The 18,023-nt window shown below is 41.1% G+C and overlaps 1 protein-coding gene across 2 annotated transcripts in view; it reads left to right on the top strand.

The window, feature by feature from the left end:
* LOC134878506 (disintegrin and metalloproteinase domain-containing protein 11-like) overlaps positions 1–18,023 on the top strand; it is a 21,801-nt gene extending 3,778 nt beyond the window's left edge. The window contains exons 3-25 of one of the 2 annotated variants that reach the window (XM_063904574.1): positions 321–397; positions 768–834; positions 3,328–3,410; positions 3,552–3,615; positions 3,714–3,774; positions 4,622–4,797; positions 5,170–5,241; positions 5,420–5,586; positions 5,686–5,770; positions 6,179–6,269; positions 6,756–6,807; positions 7,353–7,452; positions 7,916–7,987; positions 8,087–8,179; positions 8,961–9,041; positions 9,135–9,185; positions 9,267–9,330; positions 9,424–9,529; positions 9,882–10,001; positions 10,099–10,267; positions 10,951–11,062; positions 15,750–15,767; positions 16,127–18,023. In XM_063904574.1, coding sequence (XP_063760644.1) covers positions 321–397; positions 768–834; positions 3,328–3,410; positions 3,552–3,615; positions 3,714–3,774; positions 4,622–4,797; positions 5,170–5,241; positions 5,420–5,586; positions 5,686–5,770; positions 6,179–6,269; positions 6,756–6,807; positions 7,353–7,452; positions 7,916–7,987; positions 8,087–8,179; positions 8,961–9,041; positions 9,135–9,185; positions 9,267–9,330; positions 9,424–9,529; positions 9,882–10,001; positions 10,099–10,267; positions 10,951–11,062; positions 15,750–15,767; positions 16,127–16,251 — 2,106 coding nt within the window. In that variant the 3' untranslated portion in view covers positions 16,252–18,023. Of the gene's footprint in view, positions 1–320; positions 398–767; positions 835–3,327; positions 3,411–3,551; positions 3,616–3,713; positions 3,775–4,621; positions 4,798–5,169; positions 5,242–5,419; positions 5,587–5,685; positions 5,771–6,178; positions 6,270–6,755; positions 6,808–7,352; positions 7,453–7,915; positions 7,988–8,086; positions 8,180–8,960; positions 9,042–9,134; positions 9,186–9,266; positions 9,331–9,423; positions 9,530–9,881; positions 10,002–10,098; positions 10,268–10,950; positions 11,063–11,268; positions 11,669–15,749; positions 15,768–16,126 lie in introns of those variants that run through there. The other variant, XM_063904575.1, reaches the window with a different exon arrangement.

Below are 18,023 nucleotides of genomic sequence, written 5' to 3'. Positions count from 1 at the left end.
CAGGCAAAGTTGTTTCCTCCTCTTCGCATCCTCCATACATCACTATCACAAAATCCTAGCTTAGCTCTTTAACAACCATAACTCTCTGCAGTAAGGCCTGCCTGAATGCTGGTGGCCATTGTCGATCAATAGAAACGTTATCAATCATAATATTTCAGCTGCCGAGTTGATTTTAGAGCGTACACAATGTTGAATCTGCTGAATTATTCATGGAACTATTTTTATAATCACTCTTTGGCTGTTACAGAGCAACTCTCTTAACCACAATTGTTTTGTTACACTTTGATTTATCAACTATGTAATTTGTCTCTTTTTTTCAGCCTGTCCACTTGGCCCAGAGCTGTTTCCAAGTGGAAGCGTTTGGACACACCTTCACTCTGGACCTGGAGTTAAACCAGTTAGTATTACCATCCAAAAATCATCAGCTCTGCCTTTTTGTACACGCTTGTTACAGTAGGTGCTCCTAATCCACTGCAGCTGTACTCATTAGCATTTACCAGCACTTAAGCAAATGCACTTAGCGCCTCTATTATGTTGCATGACAAGACGGGGAATACCAATGTGGCAAACACACAGACACACACTGCTGCGTGTGCATGAGGTTCCACTGATTTTATTAACAGCACATGTTAATATGTATTATTTTTAAAATAAATTATAGGGTATTACAAGATGTGGATAATATTGATAATGAAACCAATTTTGATGACATGGTGATCGAGGTAATGCTGTTACGGACGTTAATGGTATCTCTTCTCCCTTTGCAGTCACCTACTGTCTTCAGAATATGTGGAGCGGCACTTTAACCAGGATGGCAGACCCTCACAGTCCATGGTAAGACTGATTGCGTGGGGTGGGGATGTGTACTGACACGATTCTAGTAAGTTAACTTGTCTTTTGGCACAAAGACTTCATCATATTAATGAGATGACCAGAGTGGCCGTGCAGCTTTTGGTTCCTTGGCTGCAGAAACTGAGACTTTTCACATCTTACAGTGGGGCTGTTGCCATGATTATTAGAATTAAATTAACGTTTTGTTTGTCAGATGCAATGCCTCATCAGGGCTCATTATACAACACAATTTTACTTGGGAATTCAAAGGCACTTATCATGGTAAAACCAACAGTAACGGAAACGATGAAAGCCCTATAAAAGCATTTAAACCAATAAAAGAGAAGGGTGAAATTATATTTGATATGAAATGCATATGTTAGGTTAATCTAACACAGATCAGTTTGGTCTTGAATTTGAGGCTGATTTTTATGCGATGTTTTATTGAAGTTTGATCTCTTCCTCTTGTTTTAATTATTTATAGAAAGTGCATTGTGTGCTCTCTGCTTCAAAGTACACTGCCATGTAGCTGTTAAGATTATGTATGTTACCGTGCTCTACATACGTGGGTTCTTCCTGTCAGCAGTGTGTATGCATGCCTCTCTGCTGTGGCCTTTCTCCGACAGTCAAGAAGAAAGGCAGCAGATGCCTTTGGTGGGAAACCACAAGCTCAGAAAGAATTAAGAGATAACAGGAAACTGGATGAAAGCCTTGACATCTAATGTGATGTGCACTTCTCAGCATAGACTAGAGGAATGTCACTGGATCCTGCTAACCCAGGAGGGACGGCTCTTTTTTCTGTATAAATGTGCCACTCACTGCCCCCCTAACAATCACCCACCCATCCACCCAGCAAGCCAGCACTACATGTCCCCACCCACAATCGTGCCAAACTCTCCCTCACTCCTCCTGACCAATCACAGGCCTGTTTCCATAGCAACCAGTTAGCTCAGCAGTGTCATTAAGTACTTGGCAGCGAGGAGAATGGAAGAAGAGCGAGAGGGAGGGAAGAGCAGACCGGCAAGAGAAAAGAAGGAGGATAATAAGGTGTTAAATGCCAGTTAATTCAAAGGCAAAATAAGTTTGGATAATTTTTGGGGTTTATGAGCAGTCATAGATAAACGGTTTGTTCCCAGTTTAGCGGGAGGGAGAAGACACTTAAAATGTCGGGGATAGAGACCTGTGGTCAGGACAGATTGTCTCTCAGCTGGACGGTGGCCTCCAGTCATGCCTCTGATACCTCTGCTGGACATCGCAGGTGTGATGCATTCAGGGCAGCACATCACCAGACTGTTCTCAGTCGCCAAAATGCTTTTTGAGGGTTCCTACACTTAATGGAAAATTATTGAATTGTATTTCAGTCATTTCCAGGACTGGATAATTATGTTGGAAAGACAGCAGAGTAACGGAAGATGTTTGCAGACCTCTTTTGGATTTTCTAAAAATACAGAATTCCTACAAAAAAATGAACATACAAGAAGTTTGTTTTACTGGCATTGACTCCAGAATGGAAACAGTTTATGAGTTGATGTTGTCAAGCAAGGCAAGAAGTATGAAACTCAACATTAATAGACTTAAGTTCTCTTTCTGTAGTTCCCTGATAAATCTTCTGTGTTACTGTCCGGAGGGAAGGTATTTTACCTAATGGTACATTGTTCTTCTACAGCCTGAAATCCTGTGGGTTTCTGTTAATTGATTTTATGAGCATAAAGCCAATTCTTCAATCCTCTGGCAAATATTTGGCAACATAATAGCATTCATAGTCAAAATGTTACACTTGGATTTTAAAAACATTTAGTATCATAGTAAGCATAAAGCTGTTTTTCACATGTCAAAAAACAGAAGTCTGGAAGTGTGGGTCTGGAAAGTAAAGTGAATTAAATTGGAAAGTCTGTTGTTAATCCCTGCTTTTGTTTCCATTTAAGGCACTGAGGTGCTTTGTTTTTTTTGCCCGAGCTGTTGTAGCAAGGCTAAGACACCCTGCCAAACTCAATTTGGTCGAGGTGAACCAATGTTTTTCATTTTTCTCACCTTTCCTGGTGATTCATCTTGCTCACTGTGACCTCGTGAATCGGTGCGCCCACTTCTGAGGAAGTGTGAGCTGGAGACAAAAGCTAGTGCTCTATTGTGGTTCTCAAGGTTATTATGACAGGAGAACGATTTTCAACCTACGTACTGTGTACCTAGTGTGTAGTCATCCCAAGTTAAATTCTCAGATCTAACTGTGTGGGCAACAACACAGAGGATTTATTAAAGAAATCCTTGTCAAGGGTTTACCTCCGACTCTATTGGCAATGAAGCAGAGTGGGGTAGAGAACAGCACACAAGTAGGTCAAAAACTGTGCCGTAAATGCAATAATGTGGCAAGAAGGAGAGGGGAGTTACCTTTGCGAGGTTTTCTACTCAGAGGTGACCTATTATAATATCCAATGTAGTATAAAAGCGAGCCTGTGGAGCCTGAAGTGTGTCAGTAGAGGTTGTTTTTTGTGTCCACAGGGAGGAGAGCACTGCTACTACCAGGGAAGGTTACGAGGTTTACCCGAGTCCTGGGCAGCTCTCTCCACCTGCCACGGCCTGTGGTGAGGCAGACAGTAAACCTTTATTTATAAAATCACATTTGTTGTCATGTTAAAAGACATGTTTCCTGTTAACTTAACTGAGTTTTTGAGTTCTCTGTCTCTTTCTGCTCTACATGTCATCACCCTTCTCTTGGTCCCTAGCGGCATGTTCTCTGATGGCTTCTTCTCCTACGGTATTGAACCTTTTCACAATGGAAGCAATCAGGTAAATAGGATAGTGATAATTCATACAACATTGAGATCTGGATGTTGCATTTTGAGGTTCTAATGTGTGTATTGTCATCTGGACTTGTTGTGTTTTAGGAGGATGGCGCTCACTTAATCCGCAGGATGCCTGATATCAGACTTTCCCCCCACTGCACAGGTTAGGTAGTGCTTTTAAAACAAACTACTGACAATCACATCAGAATAATACTGCATTTAAGTATTTTCTAATCTTCTTATCTTAATTACATTTTAAAATAACTGCACTGCCTTCAGTTAGACTTCACTTCATTCCACTGTTGCAGTCATTTCAAATGAAATGCTACTTAATAATTCAGGTAATTCTTACGTCACTGTACAAAAACCCAAATATAATTTTCTCAACAAAATAAAAAAGAGGAATTCTTCACATCAGTGCAAGAGGAAAATAAACAAAGGTGTAGGTCTATTTTACTGTAGGTATAACCATTTTTGAATACCTGTAATGGTCCTACTACACCCTTGAACAATTCAGACTCTGAGCGTTCGGGCTCACACCATGGGTTCCCAATGATGGAAGGGCTACTCGGTACTTGAAAACAAAACAAAATCTTTATTTCGGAACAGCAATTTAACTACGGTACTGGGCTGGTAGTCGCTCTCGTCTGGAGTGGGAGGGGAGACAGTCCTCACTCAGGACCCAGTGTACTGCAAAGAGCCCAGAACCAGGTTACGACCATGCTTTTAATCAGTGTCTCATTACCTGATTCCAATCAGCTGTCTGGCCTCCGGCTGAGGCACTCCTACCACTCCAGCAGCCGGCGCCCTAACCACACCCCACTGCCACACAGACCAAACTAAATTATGTTATTTGTTATTAATCAAAAGGGTTGATAATTACTGCCACAGAGTTTTGGATTGGGAACTTTAATGCTTTGACTGAAAATGTAGATACAAATGTTTGCACTACACCGTACAGCTTTAGAAAATGTTGTGTTGCTCTGAGTGCTCTGATTCTGTGTGTCCAGACTGTACAGATGACAGTGAGTGGGAAAGCAGAGGAGGTGACGGTAATCATGACAGACCGGACCAAACGAGAGAGCAGCAGGTATCAGGGGGGCGATCCAAGAGATCTGTTCGCAAACCCTCTGTCCAGACTGAGACCAAATATATTGAGTTGATGGTGGTCAACGACAACGAAATGGTGAGTAAAAATACTCTTTCCGGTTAGGATTGTTTAGACGTCTGATCTGCACTGGTGATCTATGTCGTACAGAGAATTCTAAATTGTCCAACTCAAAGAGGCTGTTTATCAGGACCTAGGACCATATAAAATTAAAAGCTACATTTTGGCTGCTGTAAACATTGGATGGATGGATAGATGGATAAACGTATGAACAGATGAATGAAGGGATGGATGGATTGACTGATGGATAGATGAATGGACGGGTGTGTGTGTGTGTGTGTGTGTGTGTGTGTGTGTGTGTGTGTGTGTGTGTGTGTGTGTGTATTTATTTTTGTGTTAGAGATTGAAGGATATCTCTAACACCATCTGTGTATCTTTGTGTCTCCACAGTTTGTACAGCTGCGTCGCTCCAGCAGCCAAACCAAGAACTTTGCCAAAGCAGTGGTCAACATGGCAGATGCGGTACGAGCTTGTTTTAACAATCTTCCTTCTCTTAAATCCTGCTTTCACAGTACACAGCCACCTGTCAGGAAGTGTGTGTTTATTTCCAGTGATTTATGCCAGATATTCCATACACAGTGTTGACAGCACAGGTGTTGCACCAACAAAGCAGTAAAGCGATGGCTGTTTTTATCCTCAGATCTACAAGGAACAGTTGAACACGAGGATCGTGCTGGTTGCCATGGAGACCTGGACCTCTAAAAATATGATGCCAGTAATGGAAGATCCACTGATAACGCTGCAGAACTTCATGAAATACAGGAAGGACAACATCAAAGATCAGAGTGACCTCGTCCAACTTTTCTCGTAACACAAATCTAATATTTGGAGCATTATATTTGGTATATGTTTTGGTGCTTGATTAAGTTTAATTCTAAACAATGGTATCTTTTCTTTGTACCTCAGAGGGCGTACATTTCACAGTAGCCGCAGTGGGACAGCCTACACTGGCGGGGTGTGCTCTCTAACAAGGGGAGCAGGCATCAACGAGGTGAGGGACTAAAGGCTATAATTAAGCTAGATGATTACAATCATTCAACCAGGTTTAAATATCATTTTATAAGAGCTGCCATGTTTCAAAATAATCCATTGTATATAAGGCCATGAGGTTTATATTAATGCTATTTTCCCCCAGATTTAGAAGAGATGATTGGTTCTGTTTTCTCGTGTGTGAAAGGACATTTTTTTCATGAACCAGCAGTTAGTTCAGCATAAATAATGTGAACAACGCCTAGCCTGCTATGTATTGTGATATTGATCTTCCCTTTGCTCAAATGTTCCTCTGATACTGATTTGAGAACATCATGTTGGTGAAAATCTAGTTTCCTTAAGCCTTGTATCTTAATGTTGTCTCCACACTAAAGCTCTACTGTGTGGGTTCTCTGTGTGATTGTTGCAGTATGGGAATGTAGGAGCGATGGCCATCACTTTGTGCCAGAGTCTCGGGCAGAACATCGGCATGAGGTGGAACAACATACGCAACTCTGCAGGTAATAGATATCAGTGAGTGGGAGAAGATAGAGAGATCTATAATATAAAGGTAGAACTGAATTAATTATCAAAGCAAGAAAGTAAGATCAGTGGGGGAAGGATCGAGGCAGGGAGGGAGAGCATTGTGGGTATCTCTGTCCAGCAGTTCTCGTCTGTAATTAGACTTCTCCATTAGGTGATTAGTCACCTGCCTCCAAGAAGGAGGGGGTGGTGGTTAGAGCATCGCTGCAACTGAACTATGTGCTATGTGATTAATGTTGAAGAGCCATCAGGTCCATTAGTCAATGCCAGGAGCACACACTATAGGCTCTCCATTTATCTGTCAATAGACATCAGTTCTATTCCTTTCAGATCATAAATCTTCCTCATGAGACTCGCTGCAGTGTATGAATTGTCAAAGCTCGGATGTTAAATGCTGATCCCCACGTTATTTCATAGTTTCCCCCTCTCATCTGTGCTCTTCTTCCTTCTGTTCTTCTTCACAGGGGACTGCAGGTGTCCAGATGCCTGGCTGGGCTGCATCATGGAAGACACAGGGTAAATATCCTCATTATAGCACACTGAACTAAACAAAAACAAAACATAAATCTCTTCTCTGTTTGTTGACATAATTAAACAGCAGGACTGTTTCTTGTCACCTCAACCCTAAGCTGTGATTTGTTCCGTTAATTTCACTTAATTAGAGAATTAAACACCTGTAGCAGAGGGATGCTTTGACTTTTACACGGTTTACAATGAGCCATGGTTGTGATAATCACAGCTTGTATTTCATGCAACAGGAACATTTTTTGAAATAGCAAACATTAGTATGCTAACCAAGAATAACATATTGAATTTGATGTATTTACTACACAGTTTGCATGATTTAGATGTGCCTCCGCTGACCAGATGGTACATTACAGATTTGAATTATTCATTTGTATAATATCCTACTACCGATCATATCATTTCTGTCCGATTGCAAAATGATGACATATTTTAGTCACGTCCTGGTCTCTGTGTGTGTGTGTGTGTGTGTGTGTGTGTGTGTGTGTGTGTGTGTGTGTGTGTGTGTGTGTGTGTGTGTGTGTGTGTGTGCACAGATACTATCTTCCCAGAAAGTTTTCTCGCTGCAGTATTGATGAGTACACCCAGTTCCTGCTCCAGGGGGGCGGGAGCTGCCTTTTCAACAAGCCAAACAAGGTGAGGGCCATGTTGGAGTGATTTGACTGCATCAAAATGTTTTTTCTAATTAATTTTCTGACATTCTCCCTGACTTGCCTCTTTCAAAAACACACTCAGCTGTTTAAATCTGCTTCGTATCTTTGATGATTAATATTGGATTTGACTGTTATTGCTTTCTGTTAAGGTTTTCTATTACAATGTTAAGTGTCTCTTCTGCCTTTCAAAGCCCTATACAAATGAAATGTAATATTCTTTATTATTATTTATTATATTTATAACCATTATAATTACTGTTATTATTATTTTTCATTGGAAACACATATTTGAATTGAATGTCTTTTCCTCTTCTTTAAAGTAATACATATTAGTATCTCGGCTCCTCCAGCCAACAATCTCCTATACAACTAACACATTTCATCTCTTGTCCATCTGACTCCCACACAAATATGTGCTGATATATGTCCGTGTCTGTCTCCATCAGCTGTTGGACCCTCCAGAGTGTGGGAATGGCTTCGTGGAGCCGGGGGAAGAGTGTGATTGTGGATCCCAGGTGGTGAGTACCCAGTCTGACACCATGCATTAAAGCCAGCTCTAACAGTAAACAGTTTTCTGGAAATGAGCTGAAGGTTTGTTTTCACTTCTGTGGCTGCAGGAGTGCGCCCGTAGCGGAGGAGCCTGCTGTAAGAAGTGCACACTTACTCATGACGCCATGTGCAGTAACGGACTCTGCTGCAGCGGCTGCAAGGTGAGCCCACTTATATGTCGAGGGATAAAAAACATGAACTAAATGTAAACAGATGACAAATTAAAGGAAAAAACCAACATAAAGTGTCTTAGGTCAGAGTCAGGCTAGAGAATAGCTTCAGTTCGTCTTGTCAAGTTTGTGGAACTTTATGGGAGGGTTAACACCAGTCCCCCTCCACCACATATTCCATAATTAATTTATACCAATATATATAGATACTTAATTTTTTTATTGAGATCAAGGGTTTTGCAAGAGTACAGCAGAAATAAAAACAAACATAGCCAGTGATAGCAAAAGGACATAATATAGCATCAGAGAAAATCATAGTATAATAGCTAAATAGCACATATTCGTTTTTCTATTATGAAAAGTATGGATATGGAGATCACTTTCATGATGGTCTAAAACTGTGAAGCAGGGTTGAGATCTTGCCACTATAAAGGACAAAGCATTTTATTCACATTATTTGTATACACCAATCATTCAGTGAGCCCTGGTACAGTACATGGAGGTATGTGTATCTCATCTGCTGTAATATTTAGATTTATCCCCTGTCAGGTTAGAAAATACCAACTTTTAATGGACTCAACTTGAAACAGTACAAATTGTTGTGCATACTGTTATTTGTTTTGGACCCAATTTAGACACCAGGCATCCTGTCAACTATTAATTAATTAAACTGGAATAAGAGGCAAAAATAAAGGAAACGTGCTCAATGTTTATGTTTATTGAATATTATATATCCAGCATTTTGCTGATTCCTTTTCATGCTGTGACATAGTATGAGCAGAGAGGCGTGGTGTGTCGAGAGGCTGTGAACGACTGTGATATCCCAGAGACCTGCACCGGAGACTCCAGCCAGGTACAGTTTACTGTTATGTCATACTCATGGGGGGGAAGAACTACAAGATAAATAATAGTTTTCAAAACATTAAGTACTTTTCTTCTTTTGCAGTGTCCTCATAATGTGCACAAACTGGATGGCTACATGTGTGATACGAGTCAGGTAAGGGCGGGTTTGTTTTGTAGCCTGCTGCTCACTCTGAGTTATGATGTATTCTTGATTGTTGTTTCCTCATTTCTTCAGGGCCGCTGCTACGGAGGACGATGCAGGACTCGTGATGGACAGTGTAGGGGCCTCTGGGGTTACAGTGAGTATAGAGCACATAATGATTAAAGTGGTAAAGGGTATGTTTGTATGTATGGCTTTGTAGTCTCATTCTCCTCCTCCTTTGCCCTCCCAGATTCAGCAGACAGGTTTTGTTATGAGAAGCTGAACGCTGAGGGGACAGAGAAAGGCAACTGTGGTCCGGGTCCTGAAGGCCAGGGCTGGCTGCAGTGCAACAAGCCGTGAGTCTGCTGATAATTTCATAGAAGAATAAGATGATTCTATGTTGGTGGTGCCTCACCTGAATTCTGTACAGTCTTTGCCAAATTCAAAAGCTAATTCCATTAAAAGACCAAAAATGCTGTTTAGCTGATGAATTCCCTACACTTGAAAATAAATCTTACATGCACGTGAAGGATAATTAGTAAACTCCCTGAAACCATGTTGTATACATTTCTTTGTTATACCTCAGTCACCAAAATAAGCTCCACTTTGTTCTTAACTTGTAAATATTTTCTCTATTCCAGTTGACATTTTTGAACAAAGCCCACATTTGAGAACCATTGTTCTCTGACATTCACTTTTCCTGTTTAGGGACGTTTTATGCGGCTTCCTGTTCTGTGCCAACGTCACCATGAAGCCAAAGTTCGGAGACCTGCAGGGTGAGGTGACCAGCTTCACCCTCTACCACCAGAACAAGTACCTGGACTGCAGGTCAGTGGGTCACATATATCTGATCAGCTACGAGCATGAAAATAAGAATCCCTAAATGTGTAGTTTTTCTACTGCTCTCCCATCTGTCTTCCATCAGAGGCGGCCATGCTCTGCTGGAAGACGGCTCAGACCTGGGCTATGTGGAGGAAGGCACTCCCTGTGGCCCCAACATGATGTGCTTGGAGCGACGCTGCCTCCCTGTGGCGGCGTTCAACCTCAGCACCTGCTCGGGATCCAACTTTGGGCGCATCTGCTCCGACCATGGGGTAAAAAAATCCCGAGCTCACACATTAACGTTCCATCTTTATGAAGCACATTTTGGTGACATTGACAGGAAAATATAGAATAGAATTACTTTATTGATTCCAATTTGGGAAACGTTTATGTTGCAGAAGCATAAAAGCAAGGCAATATAGTTACTATACAAAAAATATATATATATATATATATTTGTATAAACTTAACAAGTTTAGTTTAGTTTAGTTTAGTTTATTTTGAAGTAATGACAAACCAAAGCAAATGTATGCTGACCAACAAGGTGAAACCTGAAGCTGCGGATAATTGCACCTTCACTCTTTTACGTTCAATATTTTATACTGTGAATGTATACACTGAAATTAATTACAAAACACATTTTAAAAAAATATACGAAGATAATTTATACCCAGAAGTGCCAATTTGTACAAAGAATATAGTGTATCAACTTTATATTTAATTAGCTGCATTCATCATCTGTATATGCATTTTCAAAGCATACCTATGAAACATAGAAATAAAATAGTTATATAGATCCACCTAAGGAAAAACACAGGCAAGTGTGACATATTTGGACCAGAATTACTTTAGATTTTATTATTGAACAGGACACTAATCTCTCCTTCTCTCTCCTCTCTTTCTCTCTCTCTCTCTCTCTCTCTCTCTCTCTCTCTCTCTCTCTCTCTCTCTGTAGACCTGCAGTAATGAAGTGAAGTGTATCTGTGACAGGGACTACACAGGCAAGGACTGCAGTGTCTTTGACCCCATCCCAGAGCCAACAGTCCCGACTGGCCCAGAGAAGAAAGGTCCATACGCCTCTCCAACTGACCATGTCTCTCTTTCTGTCTGCCTCTCATAATCCCCCCCCTACCCATTATCACTGTAGCTTCTCTATGTACTGAGCAGAGCACAGTATCTCAGCCTTTTAAACACAGAGTAGTTCTGCTGATGGTTGTAAGAAAGTCAAAGGGGATCATTTGGGACTCATCCATAATGTGTGTATCATCTACAGGAGATGGTGGTTGATGCATTCCCAGTTTGGAGAAACAGACACGAATATGGATACTGGAGAAAGTCAACGTGCTGCTGTTCTAAACGAAAGGCCAGCTAAATGTCTGTTTCAATGTACACCATATTAGAATATTTCATCCACTTCTCCTCATGCTGCCAGTTTTTCTTCGACATAGAATTGAAGCCGTTATATATTCATCCGTTCTTTTCTCAAAAGCCACCAGACTTTATTGACAGAAACAGTCCTTTTAGCTTGAAGAACAATGCTGCCTTGATCATACAGTCAGGTCCATAAATATTTGGACATTGACACAATTTTCATCGTTTTGGCTCTGTACACCAACACAATGGACTTAGAATCAAAAACTCCATATGTGCTTTAAGTGCAGACTTTCAGCTTTATTCTGAGGGTATTTAGATCCAAATCAGGTGAATGGTGTAGGAATTACAACACATTGTATACGTGGTATCCCCTTTTTAAGGGACCAAAAGTAATTGGACAAAGTAACATAATCATAAATCAAACTGTCACTTTTTGGTTGCCAATCTTTTGCAGTCAATGACAGCCTGAAGTCTTGAACCCATAGATCACTAGACGCTGGGTTTCCTCCCTGCTGGTGCTCTGCCAGGCCTCTACTGCGGCTGTCTTCAGTTCCTGCTTGTTCTTTGGGCAGTTTCCCTTCAGTTTTGGTTTCAGCAAGTGAAGTGCATGCTCAATTGGATTCAGGTCAGGTGATTGACTTGGCTATTGCAGAAAATTCCTCTTTGGTTGCTTTTGCAGTATGCTTCAGGTCATTGTCCTTCTGCACTGTGAAGCGCCCCACAATGAGTTCTGAAGCCTTTGGATGAATATGAAAAGATAATATTGCCCGAAACACTTCAGCGTTCATCCTGCTGCTTTTGTCAGCAGTCACATCATCAATAAATACAAGGGAAGCAGTTTCATTGGCAGCCAAACATGCCCACGCCATAACACTACCACCACCACCATGTTTCACTGATGAGGAGTACACTTTGGATCATGAGCAGTTCCTTCCCTTCTCTATACTCTTCTCTTCCTATCATTCTGGTACAAGTTGATCTTTGTCTAATCTGTCCATAGGATGTTTTCCAGATCTGTACAGGCTCTTTTAGATGGGTTTTAGCAAGCTCTAATCTGGCCTTCCTGTTTTTGAGGATCACTAACGTTTACATCATGTGGAGAACCCTCTGTATTTCCTCTGGTGAGGTCTTATCTTGATATTTGACTTTGACACACCCACACCCCTGTAGATTGTTCTTGATCTGGCAAACTGTTGTGTAGGGGTTTTCTTCACCAGGAGAATTATTATTATGCTGTCATCCACAGTGGTCTTCTATGGTCTTCTAGGTCTTTTGGTGTTGCTGAGCTCAACAGAAACAGTGCCTTTTCAAGAATGTACCAAACGTTTTTTTGTTTATGTTTCAGCCTAATGATGGCTTGCTTCACTGATAGTGACAGCTCATTGGACTTCATGTTGAGAGTTGACAGCAACACATTCCAAATTTAAATAACACACTTGAAGTGAATTCTAGACCTGTTTTCTGCTCCTTGTAATGAACTAATGAGGAAATAACACACACCAGGCCATGCAACAGCTGAGCAGCCAATTGTCCAATTACTTTTGGTCCCTTAAAAAGGGGATACCCTGGATAAAATGTGGTGTAATTCATACACCATTCACCTGATCTGGATGTAAATACCCTAAAAATAAAGCTGAGAGTCTGCACTTAAAGTACATATTTATTGTTTAATTTCAAATCCATTGTTGTGGGGCCGAAATAATGAAAATTGTGTCAATGTCCAAATATTTATGGACCTGACTGTATACTCAGCTTGTGTTACTGTATGACTAATTAATCTGAAACTAATAAGACAAAAAACGTACCAAACCCAGTGAGATATAGAGCAGCAGTTCCCCTGTTCTACAAGTTCAAAATCACTGTTTTTGTCAATGCAGTCTTGATAGTCCTGTTGCTTTGACAAGACCATAGCTTACAGCAGTTGTTTTAAGTAAATGTACTTTTTGCACTACTGACCATTGTGCATCAAGATTACTTTTATTTTTTGTACATCAAGTCCATTTTGATTCTAATACTTTGGTACTTTGACTTACTTTTACATTCTACTTGTCAATTGACTTGTAATGGAATATTTTAACACCATAGTATTTGTACTTTCACTTAAGTAGAGGATTTGAGTTTGAACACTGGATAACAACTTCAGTTTCCCTCTGTAAAGGGCTGTCTGACAGCAAGGTTAAATCTGTCTAACATAGAGAACACTCGTTTATTTGGGTGGGATGTTTTTTATTTGCTGCTGTCCCCATCCACAGAAGTACATTGCTTTGCTTCTCTGCCTATACTCCTGTCTGCTTCTCCAAACTGGGGCCCGCCTCACATTATCTACTGCATTTAATACAATCACTATTGATAAGTCCCTCGTTCATTCCCACATGAAACAATCTAAACTCTCCCTTTGACATAATTTTTTAAGACCACACAGTGTTTTCTTCCTGCTGAGTCTTGGTTTCGATGTTGGGAGCGTGTGGGTGTGTGTGGGTTACGTTTATCTATTAGCATAAGTGAATGTATAGTATGTTAGTGAATGTGTGTGTGTATGCCTTGCAGGAACACTGCCACCTTCAAGTGTCTTCCTTACTTTCTTGCAGTCTGCCCATGACACAGAGCAATAGAGCAGCAACTCTCATAGGGCCCTAAAAGCACCAGAGGGTGTCCAGCTGAAAGAGCAGGAGAGGGGGAATAAGAACAAAGCAATACAACTCTCTCTCCTTGTTTCTGTTTTGTTACTGTTGTCTCCTCTGACCTCCCTCGCTCACCCACCTGTTCTCCCACCTCCACACCACGTGCTGGTATCCTCTTCCTTTCCTTCATCTCTCTTTCTCTGTCAGCAGGTATCTTACCATCTGCCTTTTTCTCGCTCTCTCTAGTTGTTGTTGTTGATGTATAGTGTTGATGCTGTCCTCTGACGTGTGTTTTTTAGTGGTGTTGTTTTGTTTCTGCCCCTCCTCTTCGTCCTCCGCACCCTTCCTCCCTACTCCTTCCTCTGCGCAGGTCCCAGTGGCACCAATATCATAATAGGGTCCATCGCAGGTGCTATTCTCCTGGCAGCTATAGTCCTAGGGGGAACAGGATGGGGATTTAAGTAAGAGTTCTGGCATGCCTTTGTGTACCTGTCTGCTTCTACATTAAAGGAATCCCGCTCCTCCCACTCTCACTCAGAAACACTAGATGCCCGTTTGCAACTCACCGTCCAACCAGGGAAAGAAAGTCAGAGCTTGTCTGTTCTAATGCTGCTTTAGGCGCCAAAATCCTTACGCAACGTCTTAATTTGTTTTTATCGAATCATTGATAATCCCTGAGCAGCACCATGCACCTCTCCGTCCCTTTCAGTGTAATGCCAGGGCAGGACCGAGACGTTGATCTGCCAGGGACCGCTGCAGACAGTGCTTCTCTTGCATCCACTAGATTGATTATCCTTTTATGAAAACTTTTAATTGAATGGCCTTTTTTGGAAATATTTGTATAACCGTTGGTGCTCCCTTAGCCTGCAATATCCAGTTTTTTCTGCTACAGGCTGCATCCTAACCCCAATGCGCTTATTGTGCTCTGTTCTACCTTAGCAAGTTGCTATTGTTCAATCCTTACACTCTGATCTAAAAGGACTTACTTTACTTGTAATTGGATTCCTAAGATAATTGTGGCTGATTAGCCCTGTTATTTGAAGGCAAAATGCTAATAACTGATAGTAAGGAGCCAGTCCTTTTAGGGCCAGAGGTGCATGTGTGCATGAGCTGTAAGACCTTATCTCTCCCAAGTGAGACCTCGGGCTGAGAGGGGGGGGTAAGAAAGTTTCTGGTGTAGCACCTGCCAGACTCTATGGGGCTGAGAGGGCTGGTGCAATGAATCCTGTACATGCTGCATGTGATGCCATCACTGTAATCTGGGAAACATGTTTAGTAGAGACTGGTAGAGGAATAATGGATTATAGGATTCACTGACTTATTGTTGAATTTTCTTTTTTGGGCTAAAATGTGAAAGTTTTGTTAAGTCTTAAAGGACTAAAGCCAGTCTAACATAAGGGAAGTAAAATATTGATTCAGATTTTTTATATGCACATTAAAGTGGCAATATACACGTTTCTTTTTGCTTTTCCTTAACATTATGAAGTATTTGTTGATTACACAATGTGTGGGAATGGGAAAAAATAGCATCAGAATTTGAATTGGTTGGGTGCAATTCTGACTGCAAAACTAAAGATTAAGTTAAGCCACAAAGGAGGTCTGCTTGTTTTTTAAATTCTATACAATTTGAACGCAAAATGATCAGCTTCGTTACATGCTTCTTAAAACAGTCATTATTTTGGAGTTTGTCATATTTCCTTTTGATATTAATATGTCTTTGTTCTTGTCTTTTCTCTTGACGTGTCTTAACTGGATGCAGGAACATCCGGAGAGGAAGGTATGACCTGCACGACTACGACCTTCTGATATTCTGTCTGTGGAGCAGCTTCACAAAACATACCATCCCAAAATCCCTGACCCTGGCTCCAGTCACCATCTGAAGTTCTTCCCTAAGTTTGTCCCCAAAGGGCCCCATACATCCTGTTCATCTCACTGCTCCTTTTGCTTTCATCCCATTCCAATTCTTGCTTATAAAAACAACAACTCCTCATCCCTGTCTCTAATCCCATAATATTCCCCTTATTGCGTGGATATATACGCCAAGCAAAATAGCATCTACCATTTCTAAATCCTCTTCCTCTTCTGTTACCATAAATGCATGTTTGTTTTTCTTTTTCTTACCGTTTTCTCTTTCAGATCTGGTGGAGGATAGCTTGCGTCTGTCTTTCTGTCTGTCCTGTCTACTCCTGTCTTCCTCCTCCTCGCACTGTGTCCTTTCCACATCAGAGAAGAGGGAAACAAAAAAAGTCTTCCACATCTAAAATTTCTCCAAACCTCTACGGATTATCGTTTCATCCACTTCCCCCGTCTGCCCCTATCGTCCGTCCTCCATCCTGGCTCCGTCCTCCTCCGGGTCCCGCGGAGCTCCTTTCACCATACCAGCCGAGTCATTCTTGTTGTGGTTCCTTCCATCGTCACCGCCGAGGACTGTGTCTGGGCCCGAGCAGGTGGTCTATCATGTGAGAGACACCGGGGTCTTCCTCCAGTCCGTTGGCACAGGAAATATGATCCGGTGTCTGTGAACCTCCTTTACACACATCTGATGAAGAACATATCAACGTCAGACAAATTTAATATCAGACTTGTCTTTATGATGCCTGCCTGCCGTCATTCAAACTAAACTGGCCACCAACTGACTCCACAGCTAAATGTTGGACAAGCACACAGACTGGCCTTCTAATAGACTGAACTTATGTAACATGAGCTGAATGCTAAATTACCCAAGGCACAGTTCCTCACAGGCCATGACATGTCAAAGTGGACAATTGTCTGTTTTAAACGACAAGTCTGGCACAATGAACTTGAAAAGAAAACTTTGGACTGATGTTAGCATGTTTTCCAAAGAGAGGAAGGACTAATTATCATGTCAATCGAAGGCTCAAAAACCAGTCAGTCACTAGCCAGAGCCCAGACTGATTACCGAGTTTATGTTCATTGTTATTTGTTCTTTAAACTTGAGGCATCTTACCTGCCCCCTTAGGCAAGTTTTCAGGTACAAAAAGGGAAGCAAGGTGTCATGGTTTTGGGATCATTTTAAAACAACTGAACTTCGAAGCAGCAGAGACCGTAACTTTTTTTCAGCCGACATACATTCCACTTTATCTGTCTGTGTGCTCCCCACTTTCAGACCCAAAGTTTGTACACTTTCCCAGGTCGGATCTGTATGTCTGTTCACAGGTGAATGTACGCATGTAAGAGATTTTTAAAGAAAGTAAGAATGTATGTGTGTTTACATTAGTGCTAGGGGCAGTTGTGTCCATGTACACTTTAACACTCCTCCTATCACAGATAGATTGGCAGGTTTTTAACCTTAGAATATCATCTCTTTCTACAAACTGCTGTGGGCTGCAGCCATGGAACCATAAAGGCAGCATTAATAAAGAATAAAACTGTTTTTATTTAATGTATCTACAGAAAATGAGCACTAGCCAACTGTATGCACACTTATTTGTAAATATGTGCAAGAATTAGTGAATGTTTAATGCACTGTATGAAGATTTATTTAAAAGACATGTTAAAATAATGAGTTGTATCAAACATATAACTCACTCTCTTGCAAATGTCTCCTGTATTCAACGCTGTACATGAATCTCACAGTCTTCTTATCATTCCAGCTGTCCCTTAAATGTCCAGGATCTTTTGTAAATGTGTTGATAGCTCTGAGCCCTGGGTGAACAGCTCCACCAAGAGGCTTTATAATGATCCCGCTGTAAATGAGATTAAAGAGATCTAGTTGGGGTCCAGGAGGCAGCTCGTCTGAAACTGTACGTCAGGTCAGTTTGGTTCATTGGAGCTTTGCACTATGGCAGCTGCACTATTGTAATTAGAAAATGTACAGCGGTATGAAATACAATCTGTTTGATTTTAAAGTTTAGGGTAAATAAAAAAGAATAAGATGCATCGTATCCAATATTTTACAACAATACAACACAATCTTTTTGAATTGAGACAAAAAGAGACAAATTAACTAAGGCTTGTAGTTGATTTGACCTGGAAGGAAAATAAAATACAAAAGATTTAAAACACACCTTCA

This window comes from Eleginops maclovinus, chromosome 16 (assembly GCF_036324505.1).
Source record: "Eleginops maclovinus isolate JMC-PN-2008 ecotype Puerto Natales chromosome 16, JC_Emac_rtc_rv5, whole genome shotgun sequence".
Taxonomy (NCBI): Eukaryota; Metazoa; Chordata; class Actinopteri; order Perciformes; family Eleginopidae; genus Eleginops; species Eleginops maclovinus.
The sequence above is the reverse complement of the archived record's forward strand: the minus strand, read 5'-3'. Positions and strand labels throughout refer to the sequence as shown.